The following is an 18,182-nucleotide window of genomic DNA, read 5'->3' on the forward strand; positions in this document are numbered from 1 at the left end:
AGACAAATAAAGCTTTAAGAATGCATCCTACCTCTCCAACGTATTCCATAACAAAACTATTCTTCTTGATCTTTTGGAGGGTTTTAATGCCCCACCCTCGTCCGTCTGAAGTTCGGAAGATGCAGAGGTCATAGAGCGTGCCCTTCTGCACCACCCTGTTGGGACACTGAGAGCTGCACGCACAGCAAGAGTTACATTCAAAGATGGGCTTGCCCGGAGCGATCTTCAGCCGGGATTCTGCATTGTAAGCAAACTGGGCCCCGGCCTCCTCCGGGCAGCACTTCCCTTCCAGGCAGTTGAAGCACTCGCAGCCGACCAGAGGGTCTTTGTTGAGGTTTATTCCGAGCGAGGGCTTGTACTGGTTGATATAATGGAAGTCCAGAGGAGGAGGCTCAAAATCTACCTCATTTTCCACCAGGATCCTCCCTCGATGGTTCTTCTTCCTGTTGAGCTCCTCCTCCCAACGCTTCAGCGCCAACCTTTGCTTTGACTTCTTGGTGATGTATTCCGAGAATGCCAGTTTGAAATCTTTGCAGTTATTTAACTTCAGTTTCTTTGCCATTTTCACTTTCTCCAAGAACTTCTTCTTGTCCTCCTGAAACTGCTTCACCAGACCGATGCAACGGAGGTGCCTCCGGGGCTCCCAGGTGTTTGTGCATTCGGGCCAACCCTTCCATTTCACAAAGTAGTACTCCTTACCCTAAAGGAGGGGTAAAAAAAGATATATATAAGATACCTCTTAGCAAAGCACAGTTTTGTTATTAAAATATACGCATGAAAACGATAGCCTGGCGGAAGGCGTGACACTTCACAGTGTCAGGTTCAAATCCCGCCACTGGCTGTAAAGTGTATGAACGCACGTTCTCCCCATGACGGCATGACAACACTTGCAGGCTGCCCCCAGCGCAATTCTCGGACTGTGTTGGCCGCTGACGCAAATGACGCATTTCGCTGTATGTTTTGATGTACGTGTGAGAAATAAAGCTAACTTTTACCTTTGGTAACTACTCCCCCCCCCCCCCTACCCTGACTTCACCTATTACGTTCTAGCGCTTGTAATTCTTCCCTTCTCCCCACCCTTCTTATAAAACCATAAGATAAAGGAGCAGAATTAGGCCTTTTGGCCCATCAGGTCTGCTCCGACATTCAATCATGGGCTGATCCAACTCTTCCAGTCATCCCCACTCCCCTGCCTTCTCCCCATACCCTTTGAAGCCCTGGCTAATTATTCCGACTTCTTCCCCCTTCTTTTGCAGTCTCGGCCCAAAGCATCAACTCTATTCCACAGCCGCTCCCTGCACTGCTGAGTTCCTCCAACATTGTGTGTGTGTTACTCTGGAGCTCCAGCACCTGCAGGATCTCTGGTGTTTTAGCTTGGTACATGGTTGTTGGTACCTACTATTGTAATCATTTCTGGACAATTCATTAGAAATTGCTACACCAAGGAAATCAGCCCCCACCCCCCCCCCCCCCAGCCACGGACTCCGTCTACACCTCTCACTGCCTCGGTAAAGCAGCCAGCATCATCAACGATCCCTCCCACCCCAGACGTTCTCTCTTCTCCCCCTCCCATCGGGCAGACAATACAAGAGCCTGAAAACACACACACTCAGGCTCAAGGACAGCTCAACCTAATCTTTATCTATGGTAACGCACACAAAATGCCACCGACACTCTCACCTGACTTCACCTATCACCTTCTAACCTGTATTCCTTCCCCTTCCCTCACCTACCGCATGGAGTTAGCACCACAGTGAACAGCAGCAACAACCTGGGTTCAATTCCCACCACCGCCTGTGAGGAGTTTGTACGATTTCCTCCAGATGCTCCGGTTTCCTCCCACAGCCCAAAGGCGTCCTGGTCGATAGGTTAATTGGTCATTGTAAACTGCCCCGCAGTTTAGGCTGGTGTTAAGTCAGGGTGGCTCAGCTCGTTGGGCTGGAAGGACGTACTTCCCATTGTATCTCAATAAATAAATAAAAAAGCTTCACTGTAAATGTGACTCTTGAATGGACCTCGTACAATAAGATGGCCTCACAATCTACCTCATTATCATCTTGCACCTTACTGTTTACCTGCGCGGCACTTTCTCTGTAGCTGTTCCACTTATTCTGCATTATTAATTTTCCTTTGTTCCACCTCAAGGCACTGTGTGATGATCTGATCTGCATGAGCAGTGTGCAAAACAGTTTGCCACTCTACCTCAGTACGTGTGACAACAATAAATCAATTTTACCAAGCTGCAGATTTTTTAAAGCAAAAAAAGATTGTTGCATTAAGTGTAAAGGGGGTGAGGCTTCTCTTATTCATATGTATTGGGCTTGTCCTAGTTTGGAGAAATTCTGGACAGATGCTTATTTTAAATTTTATCTCATATACTTAATTGCTACTTGGAACCGAACCCTCTGATTGCTCTTTTCGGTACTTCGGGAGAAGCTGATATGCATTTAACTCCGACTAAGCATCGTACATTGTCTTTTGTCTCTCTTTTGGCCAGATGTGCAGTTTTTCTTAGGCGGAGAGATGCTGCCCCACCCACTCAGGCCCGATGGCTCAGAGACATTACGACTTACTCAGATCTGGAAAAGATTCACTTCTCTTATTCACTTCTCAATTCCGACATAAAGTTCCAAAAGGTGTGGGGACCTTTTCTTGAATATTTTCATAATTCCCATTTAGATTAAGGGTGCATCCCTCCCTTTTTTCTTTTGCATTTAAATCCCTTACTTCCAGCTTCTTACAATTAATATTTATGTTTTTTTTATGTGTAAACATATTATAGTTTATGTTGCTTTTTTAGGTAAAAAGCAACATACCTTTTTATAATACAGCTCTGTGATGATAAAAGTTCTGATTAACTTTTTTATATATCGTAAAGTCGGCCTGGAGTTGGGTAGTGGGAGGGTGGGGTGGTAACTAACTTTATATGATTCTACTATGCGTGCCTTTTCTTAATTGTTATGATCTGTACATTTGATATGCTTTGCACCATTTAATCCTCTTTTTTTACTGTTTTTTTTGTTTTGTCGTATTGTAGAAACTCATTAAAAATTAATAAAAAGATTTTTAAAAACTGAATTAATTTATTTTAATTTTATTTAGAGACTCAGTGTGGAACAGGCCCTTCTGGCTCACCGAGCCACTCCGCCCAGCAACCCACCGATTTAACCCGAGGCTAACCACGGGGCTGTTTACAATGACCAGTTGACCTACTAACCAGACTGTGGGAGGAAACTGGAGCACGCGCAGGAAAACCCACAGGCATACAGGAAGGTCATATATACAAACTTTTACAGACAGCACCAGAAGAGAACTCCAAACTCAGATATCCTGAACGGTATTAGCGTCGTCCTGCCACCACACTACCAGGGCGCCCCATTATGAACCAATCTCAAGTGACCGATAAGAGTCCCCTTACTATTGAGAGCAGAAGCTCATGTTACTCCGCAGTTGTCCCGGTTAGTCAGTTTAAGGACAGGACGAGCAGCTTTTAAGAACTCAAGATTAAGAAGGAAAGTTGGACGAACCGTATACTGGATTGGTATGCCTCCAAAGACTAGCAAACTGTACTGTGGAGAGCACTCTAACTGATTGCATCTGTGTCTGGTACCAAAGCACTGTGTTATCCGTTCACCCTTACGGGTTGCTATCACGCTGCCCTGTGTGTCACGTACTGAACGTAATGTGAAAGGGCATTCTGGGGAGATGACTTACAATTCAAACAGCAACACACTTACTCCTCACCTCTCCGCCTCTTGAGTCACTTACGGCCACCCGGCGTCCCTGCGCCGCACACCTAACACGCAGGACCGGGAAAAGCCGCGCTCCACCATGGGCACTAGCCTCCCCACCATCAGGACCCCTTAAAAAGGCAGCGCCTCAAGAAAGTGGCATACATCATTAAGGACCCCAATCACACAGGACATACCCTCTTCCCATTGCTAACATCGGGAAGGAGGTACAGGAGTCTGAAGGCACACACTCAACATTTCAGGAACACTTCTTCCCCTCCACCATCAGATTTCTGAATGGTCCATGAACCCACAAACACTACCTCAGTACTTACTCTCTTTCTGCTCTATTTTTAAAATATTTCGTCCTGTAAATCACAGTAATTTTTATGTATTCCACTGTACTTCTGTCGCAAAATAAATTTCACAACGTATGTCAGTGTTTTTGCTTCTGAGGGGACAGAGGCTTGTGCTGTAGGCAAACATGCAAAGGATGTTTCTCTTCAGCAATGTTCCGTCTAATTTGTAATGACCAGTCTGCGCAAAAATCTCGTGCTGGGCAATTTTTTGCCCAGTGACAACAATATATGTGCATTGAATAATTTCTTCAATAAAAACAGTATAAATAAGCCAGTTCTAAAATCTGCAGGCAAATCATGGCAAACTCCATGTTGTCAACGTCGTCCGCATCAGAAACCGGAAAAGAAAATGTGATTGGGTATGATCGCAAAATTTCTTAACGTGCAAACAAGGTAGAGGGTGACTACCGTCTATGTGCAGTTTAAATTCCTCTGTGCGCCAGTTGCAAAAGATGTGGGAACGTTGCTTTTGAGGGAGAATATGGAACTCAGGAAAACCGTTTACAAATTGAGGTGGCTGTCACCTATTTACGTCAGAAATGAGGCAAAATCACTTCCCTCAGGAGTATCTGAGAGAGCGCTTATGAACATATTTAAGGCAGTGGTAGGTTATTACTTGATAAGTACGGGGGGGGGGGGAGGTGGTGGTAGCTCAACACCTACAGGTGGCAGTTGTCCATTGTCTCCGACAATGACAGGAGAGCCACGTGGGACAGAGTTAGCCAGCGCACTGGGGCAGTTCCCCTCTCTTGACCACAGAAGTCCAGGTCCAGTGGTACGAGTGAGCATCACAAACTGGTTCTTCTTTGGTTGCAGCGGATGACCGCGATGCCTTCTGTGCCTTGTCATGCCCTTCGCTGCAGTTCCACCTTCCTGGCCGCTGGATCTCACTGTAGATCTCATCCGCCTAGTCTGCTGGAGCAGACTTCACACGCCAGGATAGGCACGTGGGCTGTGAGGCCCAGCAGCTGCCCTTGCCTGGTTCTGCCCGGCTTTCGAGGCGGGTGTACCGGGATGTGGCCGCTGTCACATGCAAACAGCTCCTTAGAGCCACAGGCCAGAGCTGAGTGTTCGGTGGGGCCGAAACATAAGCTGCCTAAATGGACACGACAAGCCTGACTCCTACACTTAACCTTTCACCTCTCTAGAATTTATATATTTACATTTCAGTGTGTCAGCATCTCAGAGGATGTAACCTGGTCCCGACACGCTGACACAATCATGCAGAAGGCACGCCGGCTGCTCTACTTCCATCAGGAGCCTGAGGAGACTCAGCACGTCGCCAAATTTGTAAAGACGTTCGGTGGGGAGCGTTCTGACTGGCTGCATCACCGCCTGGTACGGAGCACAGGATCGCAAGAGGTCGCAGAGGGTTGTGGGCTTAACCAGCTCCATCATGGGCACAGCCTTCCCCACCATCAGGAACATCTTCAGAAGGCAGTGCCACTTGCGGAAGGTTAGAATGTTGGCACAACACTGTGGGCCAAAAGGCCTGAACTGCGCTGTTCTCTACGGTGAAGAAGATGGCACCTATCATTAAGCAGCATCCCCATCCAGGACATGCCAGCTTCTACTGCAACCATCAGGGCATTGACCCAGACTCAATGATTCAGAAACAACTTCTCTCCCCCCGCCCCCCCACCATTAGATTTCTGAATGGAGCAAGAATCCACGAACACCTGACTGTTTATTTTGCAATTCACAGTCACGTTATACTTCTGCACGACACCGCTGCGGCAGTGCAACAGACTTCATGTCATCTGCACTCTGTGGCCACTTTATTAGGTACGCCTGCTCGTTCATGCAAATACAAGGGGTGATTGATCAGTTCGTGGCCTAAGGTAGAAGGAGTCAATTTTAGAAAACCTAGCACATTTATTTTTCAACTTAGTCCCCTCCTACATTTACAAACCTAGTCCAGCGGTCGTGGAGCATATGGATCTTGGACCTCCAGAAAGTGTCCACAGCAGGGGTGATTGATAAGTCTGTGGCCTAAGGTAGAAGGAGATGAGTTATACATCTCTCGTTACCTGCACGTGCAGGTCAACTCTTTGAGTGATTATACAGAAAGTTTGAAATTAATAACTCATCTCCTTCTACCTTAGGCCACGAAGTTATCCATCACCCCTGATGAGTTATTAACTTCAAACTTTCTGCATAATCACTCAAAGCGTTGAACTGCAAGTGCATGTAACGAGAGCTGTACAACTCATCTCCTACATTAGGCCACAAACTTATCAATCACCCCTCACATCTGAGCAGCCAATCGTGTGTCAGCAACTCAATGCATAAAAGCATGCCGACATGGTCAAGAGGTTCAGTTGTTGTACAGACCAAACATCAGAATGGGGAAGAAATGTGAACGAAGGGACTTTGACCGTGGAATGATTGTTGGTGCCAGACTGGGTGGTTTGAATATCTCAAACTGCTGGTCTCCTGGGATTCTCATACACAACAGTATCTAGAGTTTACAGAGAACGGTGCGGAAAACAAAAAAACACCCAGTGAGCGGCCAACATCCAGTGAGATACAGGAGGTAACCAAGAAAGCGACCACTGAGTGATTATACACCTGGTTCCGATGCAGAGAATATTCACAGTATACAGAGATAAGATTTTTATCACAGACAAAATCAGGGATGTAAGGGTCAGTGGCCTGGGGAGACGTCATTGAAAACAAGAGTAGAATACAGGTGCCGGTAAGCCAAAGTTTAGCAGGAAAGAGGTTATGATTCCATTTCCGACCTACCATGCCAATGAACACAACCGACTGGTCCTCTGTCCATTATAAAAGCAAGGACGTAATGTTGAGGCTTTATCCGTCTCTAGTGAGGCCTCACCTGGACTACTGTGAGCAGTTCCGTGGCCCTTATCTAAGAAAGGATGTGCTGACATTGGGGAGGGTTCAAAGGAGGCTCATGAAAATGGTTCCAGGATTAAAAGACTTGTCATATGAAGAGTGTCTGATGGCTCTGGGTCTGCATGCACTGGAATTCAGAAGAGCTGGGGTAACCTCATTGAAACCTATTGAATGTTGAAAGGCCTGAATAGAGTGAATGTGGAGAGGATGTTTCCTACGGTGGGGGAGTCTAAGACCAGAGGACACAGCCTCAGAATAGAGGGATGTCCATTTAGAATTGAGATTAGGAGGAACTTCTTTAGTCAGAGAACGCTGAGCCTGTGGAATTCATTGCCACAGGCACCTGCGGAGGACAAGTCATTGGATATATTTAAGGAAGACATTGATAGATCCTTGATTAGTCAGGACATGAAGGGATACGGGGAGAAGACAGGAGATTGGGGATGAGAGGGAAATGGATCAGCCACGATGAAATGGCAGAGAAGATTCAAGGGGCCAAGTGGCCTAATTCAGCTCCTGTATCTCATGGCCTTACGGTCCCATGCCATCCTTCACTGTTAGCCCTCGTACCCCAACCACAGCCAATGAAGAGAGATCTTCCCTCATCCCAGCCGATACAGCGACTGACGTCAGTGTACAGGAAGTTCCTACCTTCTCTTTCTTGTATCCGCACAGATATTCCACCTCGTATTCCTTCAGGTCCTTTTTGGTGATTCCCAGGGCGGAGCAGGTGAGCTTCTCCGTTCGGCAGATCTCCTGGAGAACTTCAAATGATGCTAGACACGGGACACACCACACTGAGACACAAAGCAAACAGGACAGGGGTTAGAGTACAACTCAGGAAGTGGCCCTCCTGCCCACAACGTTTATTTTATTTAGAGATCCAGCGCAGAAAAGGCCCTTCCAGCCCTTCAAGTCCAGCAACCCCCCGATTTAACACTATCCAATCACAGGACGATTTACAATAACCAATTAGCCTACCGACTGTTACATATTTGGACTGTGGGAGGAAACCCATGCAGTCACGAGAAGAACGTACAAACTCCTTACTGACAGCAGGTGGGTCCCAACTAAACTCATCCCTTCTGCCTACACAATGTTCACGTCCCTCATTCCCTGCACACTCATGCGTCTAAGACCGTCTAACATCTCGCTGCTATCTGCCTGCACCACCACCCCAGGCAGGGCACACCCGCCACTGTGTAAAATCTACATCACACATCCTCTTTAAGCTTGCCCTGGGGAAAAGATATTGGCTGTCTACTTTATGAATGCCTCTCAGAATCTTCTAAATTCTTGATCAAATCCTCATTCAGTTTCACCAAGACAAAATAAAACAACCAAAGTTTGTCCAGACAATGTGCCGGTGTACCTGTTCTGTGGCCTCTCTCAAGTTAGTTAGGGTAGTGTGTGTGTGAGAGAGACAGACAGAAACAGAGAGCCAGACAGGCAGAGACAGAGAGACACACACAAAAGGTGAAACAGAGAGTGTGAGAGAGAGGAGAGAGAGACAAAGACAGGCAGAGAGAAGCAGTGGGAAGGGGAGAGGGGGAAGAAAATGGTGTGCAGTCAAGGGAGGTGTTATCTTTTAAGACATTAAACTGAGAACCTGAAAGCTACTTGACTCCTCAAGGCTGTCCCACGATTCAATACACCCATATTGGCTTGGTCCCAGACCTCTCCCACCCCACCCTGTGCCAGCTCTTTGCATTACAAAAAAATCATCTGATTCCACTTCTCCACTCAAGGAGAAGATGGCAGGTCCTGGGTGCTGACGGTGCTTAATGATTCAACCTCCAAATTCCAGAGATTTATCACCTTCTGCAAGAAATGTCCTCTCCCAGTTAACATCACCAACACACACTATCTGCTCATGATGGTTTGGTACCTCCCTGTGCACCCACTGGCTATGAGAACAGCGGTGACAGTTCAGAGTTGCCAAGTACCCATGGAGTTGTTGAACTGGAGAGTGCCACAGAAATGCATGCTTTTCTTGTTCTTTGCTGTGAAAATAATTCTCCATTTGGCCCAACCACCTCGAAAGGCAGAAGACACATTGAGCTAATCTCCTGAGACAACCTGTTTATATCGTTTTATTTATTTATTTAACAATACCGTGCGGAGTCAGCCCTTCGAGCCGCGCCCAGCCAGCGGCCCCACAACCCCGATTTAACCCTAACCTAATCATGGGACAATTTGTAATAACCAATGAACTGCCTGGTACACCTTTGGACCGTGGGAGGAAACCAGAACAACGGGGAAAATCCACGCATTCCACGGGGAAGATGTGAAGACTCCTCATGGAGCTTGAGCTGGGTTTGAACTCCAAATTCCATCGCCCCAAGCTGTAATAGTACCGTGCTAACCGCTACACTACCGTGGCACCCAACGCTGTGGCAGGAACGTTGACTGGTGACTGGAAGTGCAGAGCACTTCCCTTCCCAGTGGAAAGTGGCCAGGAAAGGAGTGGAGTTTTGTGGCTTTGACTCAGGGTGCGGCTTTGTCGAGGGAAGTGCCTCGTAAGGAAAGTGCGAGTCTTTGGCTCCAGAGATCCTGGCAGTTGGACTGTGCAATCAAGTCAATTAAGATTTGAATAGCAGAAAACAGTTAATTAGACAATACAAGATTTGAATAGCTCAGACTCAGCAGAAAGCAGCTGATTGGGCAATTGAGGTCAGGTGACCAAGTAGTTTGAAAGCTCAGACAAATAAATATAGGAGCAGCTCAAGCAGCGCAGCCAGTAAAGATGTGGAACTTTGACTTGGGGAGTGGCCTTGTTGAGGGAAGTGCAAGTCTTTGGTGAGGAGATAGCACCACAGTTGGAGAGAGTGAGAGTTAGTGAAGAGGTGACAGGTAAACTAATTCAGTGTGATGCTTGCCTGATGTGGGAGGTCAGGGACAATGATGGTGCTTCTGGCTGCTACAACTGTGAAAAGTGTGCCCAGGTTCAGCTCCTGAAGGACTGTGTTGGGGCACTGGAGAGGCAACTGCATGACCTGAGGTTCATCTGGGAAAATGAGAGTTTTCTGGACAGGACCTACAGTGAGATTGTTACACTGAAGATACTGGAGGAGAGAATAGGGGCAATGGTGAGGAAGGGATGGATGCTTGGAGTACAGGAGACCCTGGGGGATGTGCCACTTGAAAACAGGTTCACCCTCTTGGAAGCTGTTGGGACAGAAGATACTGCTTGTCTTAGAGGCAGACAGGTCTGCAAGTCAAAAACTGGCACTGAAGCAAAGCTGAAGAGACAGATGACAGGCAGAGCCATGGTAGTAGGGAACTCCATTGTGAGAGGTACAGAAAGGGGTTTCTGTGGCAACAGATGGGATTTAAGGATGGTGTGTTGCCTCCCTGGAGCCAGGATCCAGCATGCCATGGACTGATTGCAGAGCATCCTCAAGGGTGAAGGTGAACAGCTGGAAGTGGTAGTGCATATCAGCACAAATGACAATGGGAAGAAGAGGGAAGATTCTGCAGTGTGACTTCAGAGAATTTGGAAGAAGGCTGAAAAGCAGGACCTCCAGGGTGGTCATCTCCAGTTTGCTTCCAGTTCCTTGTGCTGGTGAGGGCAGGAACAGGGAGATAGGGGATCTCAATGTGTGGCTGAGGAGCTGGGGTGACATGCAGGGTTTCAGATTCTTAGACCACTGGGATCTGTTTTAGGGTAAGGATAAATTGTACAAAGGGGACGGGTTGCACCTTAACAGGTGGGGGACCAGCATTCTGGCAGGCAGGTTTGCCACTGCTACACGGGTGTGCTTAAACTAATAAGTGGGGGGGGGGGGAAGAGAGGAGACAAACTGGAAATATAAGGATGGACTTAAAAGGAAAGAATAAGAAAAGCTAAGAAAGGCAACCGAATTGATGGGGCTGGAAGCTCAGGAAGGGATCGGAGTGACTGGCCAAGTGCAATAGGGATTAATGTGAGAAGTGAGGGGAGTAATGGACTAAAAGTATTGTATATGAATGCACAAAGTACAAGAAAGTGGATGAGCTTGAAGCTTAGTTGGAAATTGGCAAGTATGATGTTGTAGGAATAACAGACATGGCTGCAAGAGGATCAGGGCTGGGAAATGAATATTCAAGGATATACATCTTATTGAAAGGACAGACAGGTGGGCACAGGGGGTGGGGTGGCTCGGTTGGTGAGGAATGAAATTCAGTCCCTTGCGAGGGTGACATAGAATCAGGAGATGTAGAGTCAGTATGTATAGAACTGAGAAATTGTAAGGGCAAGAACTCCCTAATGGGAGTTACCTACAGGCCCCCAAATAGTAGCCTGGATATAGAGTGCAAGTTGAATCAAGAACTAAAATTAGCATGTTGCAAAGGTAATACTACGGTTGTAATGGGGGACTTCAACATGTAGGTAGACTGGGAAAATCAGGTTGGTACTGGACCCCAAGAAAAGGAGTTTGTGGAGTGCCTCTGAGATGGATTCTTAGCGCAGCTTGTACTGGAGCCTACCAGGGAGAAGGCAATTCTGGATCTACTGTTGTGTAATGAACCGGATTTGATAAGGGAACTCAAGGTAAAGGAGTTAGTAGGATGTAGTGACCATAATATGACCAGTTTTAATCTACAATTTGAGAGGGAGAAGGGAAAATTGGAAGTGTCAGTATTACAGTTGAACAAAGGGGACTATGGAGCCATGAGGGAGGAATCGGCCAAAGTTGACTGGAAGGATAACCTCGCAGGGATGACAATGGAACAACAATGGAAGGTATTTCTGGGAATAATTCAGAAGGTGCAGGATCCATTCATTCCAAAGAGGAAGAAAGATTCTTAGGGGGCAACCATGACTGACAAGGGAAGTCAAGGACAGTATACATAAAAAAAGTATAACATAGCAAAGATGAGCGGGAAGCCAGAGGATTGGGAAACTTTTAAAGAGCAACAGAAGGTTACGAAAAAGGCAATACGGGGAGAAAAGATGAGGTATGAAGGTAAGCTTGCCAAGAATATAAAGGAGGATAGTAAAAGCTTCTCTTCACATACCTAAAGGAAAAAAATTAGTTAAGACCAAAGTTGGGCCCTTGAAAGCAGAAATGGTGAACTTATTATGGGGAACAAGGAAATGGCAGACGAGTTGAACAGTTACTTTGAATAGGGAGGACACAGACAATCTCCCAGATGTAATAGTGGCCAGAGGACCTAGGGTAACAGAGGAACTGAAGGAAATTCACATTAGGCAGAAAATGGTGTTGGGTAGACAGATGGGACTGAAGGTCAATAAATCCCCAGGGCCTGATGGTCTGCATCCCAGGGTACTTAAGAAGGTGGCTCTAGAAATCATAGAAGCATTGGTAATCATTTTCCAATGTTCTATAGATCCAGGTTGAGTTCCTGAGGATTGGAGGATAGCTAATGTTATCCCACTTTTTAAGAAAGGAGGGAGAGAAAACAGGGAATTGTAGACCAGTTAGCCTGACATCAGTGGTGGGAAAGATGCTAGAGTCAATTATAAATGATGAAATAACAGCACATTTGGATAGCAGTAACAGGATCGGTCTGAGTCAGCATGGATTTACGAAGGGGAAATCATGCTTGACTAATCTTCTGGAATTTCTTGAGGATGTAACTATGAAAATAGAAAAGAGAGAGCCAGTGGATGTAGTGTACCTGGACTTTCAGAAAGCCTTTGATAAGGTCCCACATAGGAAATTAGTAGGCAAAATTAGAGCACATGGTATTGGGGGTAGGGTACTGACATGGATAGAAAATTGGTTGGCAGACAGGAAACAAAGAGTAGGGATTACCGGGTCCTTTTCAGAATGGCAGGCAGTGACTAGTGGGGTACCGCAAGGCTTGGTGCTGGGACCGCAGCTAGTTAAAATAAAATGATTTGGATGAAGGGATTAAAAGTAACATTAGCAAATTTGCAGATGACACAAAGCTGGGTAGTAGTGTGAAATATGAGGAGGATGTTATGAGAATGCAGGGTGACTTGGACAGGTTGGGTGAGTGGGCAGATGCATAGCAGATGCAGTTTAATGTGGATAAATGTGAGGTTATTCACTTTGGTGGCAAGAACAGGAAGGCAGATTACTATCTGAATGGTGTTAAGTTGGGAAAAGGGGAAGTACGAGATCTAGGTGTCCTTGTTCATCAAAGTAAGCAAGCAGGTACAGCAAGCAGTGAAGAAAGCTAATGGCATATTGGCCTTCATAACAAGGGGAGTTGAGTATAGGAGCAAAGAGGTCCTTCTGCAGTTGTACAGGGCCTGGTGAAACCACACCTGGAGTATTGTTCAGTTTTGGTCTCCAAATTTGAGGACTGACATTCTTGCTATTGAGGGAGTGCAGCGTAGGTTCACAAGGTTAATTCCTGGGATGGCGGGACTGTCATACGTTGAAAGATTGGAGCAACTGGGCTTCTATACACTGGAATTTAGAAGGATGAGAGGGGATCTGATTGAAACATAAGATTATTAAGGGCTTGGACATGCTAGAGGCAGGAACCATGTTCCCGATGTTGGGGGAGTCCAGAACCAGAGGCCACAGTTTAAGAATAGGGGGTAGGCCATTTAGAACGGAGTTGAGGAAAAACTTTTTCACCCAGAGAGTTGTGGATCTATGGAATGCTCTGCCTCAGAAGGCAGTGGAGGCCAATTCTCTGGATGCTCTCAAGAAAGAGTTAGATAGAGCTCTTAAAGATAGTGGAGTCAAAGGATATGGGGAGAAGGCAGGAACAGGATACTGATTGTGGATGATCAGCCATGATCACATTGAATGGTGGTGCTGGCTCAAATGGGCCGAATGGCCGACTCCTGCACCTATTGTCTTCCAAACTCCCAGACACTGCATTCAGACACAAAACCTGTCAGCCTGGGCCTAGTTAGTCCCCATCCCAGGGTTAGTCTGCAGAGTATCAGTCATAAAATGCCAGAGCTCAGCAAGGCAAGCAGCATCTATGGAGGGGAATAAACAGTTGACGTTTTGGGCCGAGACCCTTCATCAGGACTGGAAAGGAAGGGGGAAGAAGCAGAATAAAAAGGTTGGGGGTGGGGGAAGCGGAGGGAGTACAGGCCGGTAGGTGATAGCTGACATCAGGTGAGTGGGATGAAGTGAGAAGCTAAGTAGGTAAATGGCTGAAGAATCTGATGGGGGAGGACAGTGGATCATGGGGACACAAAGGGGAGCCAGAGGGAGGTGATGGGCAAGTGAGAAGGGGTGAGAGGAGCCAGAACGCTGCCCCTCTACAGATGCTGCCTGACCTGCTGAGTTCCTCCAGCATCTTGTGTGTGTTGCTTTGGAGAACCTAGCGTGCTTAAGAAAGACTACAGACAAACAAAATGAATTGAACTTTGGGAGAACTCAGAGACCGAAGCTGTGTCTGGGAAGGCACAGGGTTTACGTTGATGTTTCCATTATGAGGAACGAGGGAAGGTTGTCAAAATGGACCAGCACAAGGACGGTACAGTGGTGTAGTGATCAGCTTAACACTATTGCAGCACCAACAACCTAGGCTTAATTCCCACTACTGTCTATTAAGTTTGCACGTTCTCCCCGTGACCATGTGGATTTCCTCTGAGTGCTCTGGTTTCCTCCTACACTCCACAGATGTATGGGTTAGTAGGTTCATTGGTCTCACTGGTGTAACTGAGTAGCATGAGCTCGTTGGAATGTGCTGCATCTCAAATAAAAGAATGGAGAGCTAGCAGTTTATTATTGTAATGTACTGGGAGACTGTGGAAAAATGTGACACATGACATTGAGACAGATCATCTTCCCCACATAAACACATTGAGATACAAGAAGAGAACAGAATACAGAAATATTAAACATGAGATCCAAAGCAACTAACACAAAATGCCAGAGAAACTCAGCAGGTCAGGCAGCATCTATGGAAATGAATAAACAGTTGACATTCCTGGCTGAGACCCTTCATCAGGACTGAGAAGGAAGAGGAAAGACACTAGAATAAAATGGTGGGGGAGGGTGAGGAAGTGATAGGTGAAGCCAGGTGGGTGGTAAAGGGCTGGAGAGGAAGGAATCTGATAGGAGAGGAGTGGACCATAGGATAAAGGGAAGGAGGTGGGGCACCAGGGGTAAGTAGTGGGCAAGTGAGAAAAGGCAAAAGGCCGGAAGGGGAAAAGACGAAGAGGGGAGGGGGAGAGAATTTTTTTTTAAACCAGAAGGAGAAATTGATATTTATGCCATCAGATTGGAGGCTACCTAGGTGATCATAAGGTGTTGCTCCTCTATCCTGAGGGTGGCCTCATCCTCTTGGTACAAGAAGAGGCCATGGACCGAAACATCGGAATGGAAATTAAAATGTTCGGCCACAGGAAAGTTCCGGTTTGACAAATGGTGTGCAGGTGCTCGATGAAAAGGTCCCCCAATGGAGAGGAGACCACATCGGGAGCACCAAAACCAACAGACAACCCCAGCAGATTCGCAGGTGAAGTGCTGCCTCACATGGAGGGCCTGCTTGGGGCATAGATGCTGCCTGACCTGCTGAGATCCTACAGCATTTTGCGTGTGTCACTGCAGTTACAGAGGGTGCCATGAGTGTCAAGGAAAGTTCAGATGAAATTTAACCAGAAGGTGATTGGTGGAACCGGATAGTGGGCAGAGGCATAGGGGATCAAGGATCCAGATCAACTTTATTTGCCATATACACATTTACACGTATTAGGAATTTGCTGTGGTGTGTTGGTCAGGGTGCAACATGGAACAAAAAAACCACATTCAACAATTATTAAGAATATTGTAGAGATAGAAACAGGCAGGGAGGGAGGAGAGGAAAAGGGTGTGGCTAAGAGGAAAAAAGGGAGAAGAACCTTGGGTGAACAGGTGGGTGTGTGTGGGAGGAATTGGTTTATTACTGCCACACGAACGGAGGCACAGAGAAAAGCTTGTCTTGTATATGGTTGATACAGATCAAGCCATTACACGGGGCATTAAGGTAGAATAAGGTAAAATCAGTACAGAATAAAGTGTAACAGCTACAGAGAAAGTGCAGAGCAGGTAAACAACAAGGTGCAAGGCCGTAACGAGGTAGTAGATGCAGTGTGCACCATCTACAAAAAGCACTCCGGTTACTTGTCAAGTTAGTAACTGGTTGTATCGGGGCCTGGTATGGAAAAGGCTGCAGAAAATGGCGGATACAGCTCAGTCCATCACAGGCAAAGCCCTTCCCACCACTGAGCATATCTACAGGGAGCGGTGACACAAGAGTGCAACATCCCTCATGAAGGACCCTCATCATCCAGGCTCTTCACACTACCACCATTGAGCAAAAGGTCCCACACCACCAAGTGCAGGGACAGTTTTACTCTACAACCATCAGGCTACTGAATCAGCGTGGATAACTCCACTCTCAACTGATTCCACAACCTAGACTCACTTTCGATGACCCTTGACAATTCATGTTCTCAGTAATTTTTTATTTGCAGTTTGTCGTCTTTTTCACATTGTTTGTCAGTCTTTGAGTATAGATTTGTATAAATTCTATTGTATCTTATGTAAACGCACCTCCTTATTATCCATAGGAATAAGACATAGGATCTGAATTAGGCCATTCAGCCAATCAAGTCTACTGTGCCATTCCATCATGGCTGATTTATTATCCCTCTCAACCCCATTCTCCAGTCTTCTCCCTGTAACCTTGATATGCTGACTAATCAAGAACTTATCAACCTCCACTTTAAATATAGCCAATGACTTGGCTTCCACAGCTGTCGTGTTCCACAGGGCAAAAGTTCCTGAGGCAAAAGCAGGGCTTGCTTCCCAATCTTTTTTATGCCTTGGACCAATACCATTAAGCAAGGACTCCGTTACAGAAATTCCTGCTCATCTCAGTTCTAAAGCAGCGCCCTCTGGTCCTAGAATCTCCCAGTACACGAAACATCCTCTCCACATCCATTCTGTCTAGGCCCTTTAATATAGTCGTTGGATTTCAATGAGATTCCCCCTAACTCTTCTAAGCTCAAGCGAGTATAGGCGCAGAGCCATTGAATGGTCCCCATACATTAACCCTTCCATTCCCAGAATCATTCTCATGAACTTCCTCTGGACCCTCTCCAATGCCAGCATATCCTTTCATTGATACGGGGGCCCAAGACTGCTCACAATACTCCAAATGCAGCCTGACTAATGCTTTATAAAGCCTCACCATTGCATCCTTGCTTCTACATTCTACTCCTCTTTCCTGTGGCAAATAGAAACGACTGCAGCAAGCTAAATTTTAAATTCAATAGTCCGAAATAGAAACTTGATTCCCTTACCCACTGACCTACACTGCCCTTCCTGGACACCCAGCTGGACTGCCCAGCAGTACACTCCCCCCAACGTGTTCACCTGGCAGGGGTAGACTGCAAAGCACTTCTACCTGTGTGGACAGATAGCGTGTGTCTTACAACAACCAAGCAGCAGAATTCATTTCACCAGGTAACTGAATTTAACAGCTCCTCTCCATAACAGGAATAGATTAAACAAACAATGCCCGTGTACATTCAACTATCGTGAGGGGAAAAGAGAATCACTATTCTAATCAACTACAATAGTTAATCACTTTAAACTATTACATTTACATCATCGTAAACAGCTTTGGAATTAATGGTTAGGTGAGGTTTGAAGTTATTCATGTAACAGCGTAATGGGGGAAAAGGGCACTGACAGAAATGTCATGGTGGGCGAGAGAGCACACAGAAGGAAAATGAGTGCGCAGGCAAAAGAAAGGGAGAGGGGACGCTTGAGAGGGAAGGAGAGGGCGAGAGAAAGAGATGAAAATGAAGATTTTGGGGGGGGGGTATCTCCTGAATCTGGGGGGTCCCTAAACTGAAGGAGCTTCACCAGTTGCCGAGTGATGATGTTATAGGGAGTACAAGCAGGTGGAAATGAAGAGAGTCATGTGCTTGTGGTTACACATGGGGAGGATAAGAACACAGAAAGGGCGAGAGTCGGTATGCGAGTACAGGGCTGTAGAGGAGACCAAATCTAAATGGCCAATACTAAAAGGAGACTGGTAAACTGGTTTATTAGCATCACATGTACCAAGATACAGTGAAAAGCTCATCTTGCACACTGTTCATATGGCATTACCCAGTGCATTGAGGTAGTACAAAGGAAAACAACAACACAATTCAGAATAAAGTCTAACAGTTACAGAGAGAGAAAGTGCAGGCACACTGCAAGACAATCATGAATTAGATTGAGGTCAACACTCCAGTTTATATTAAGGAACCATTTAAGTCTTATAAGAGCGGGGTACAAACTGTCATTGA

General features: G+C 46.3%; 1 protein-coding gene across 2 annotated transcripts in view; it reads right to left on the reverse strand.

Moving 5' to 3' along the window:
• The window catches only part of LOC132403752 (histone-lysine N-methyltransferase SUV39H2-like), a 54,510-nt gene that overhangs the window by 22,965 nt on the left and 13,363 nt on the right, over window positions 1-18,182 (reverse strand). For both annotated transcript variants that reach the window (XM_059987411.1, XM_059987412.1), the window contains exons 2-3: window positions 7,601-7,746; window positions 32-700 (exon numbers count right to left, since the gene is read on the reverse strand). In XM_059987411.1, coding sequence (XP_059843394.1) covers window positions 32-700; window positions 7,601-7,746 — 815 coding nt within the window. The remainder of the gene's footprint in view (window positions 1-31; window positions 701-7,600; window positions 7,747-18,182) is intronic.

The sequence above is a fragment of the Hypanus sabinus genome, chromosome 13, assembly GCF_030144855.1.
Source record: "Hypanus sabinus isolate sHypSab1 chromosome 13, sHypSab1.hap1, whole genome shotgun sequence".
Lineage (NCBI taxonomy): Eukaryota > Metazoa > Chordata > Chondrichthyes > Myliobatiformes > Dasyatidae > Hypanus > Hypanus sabinus.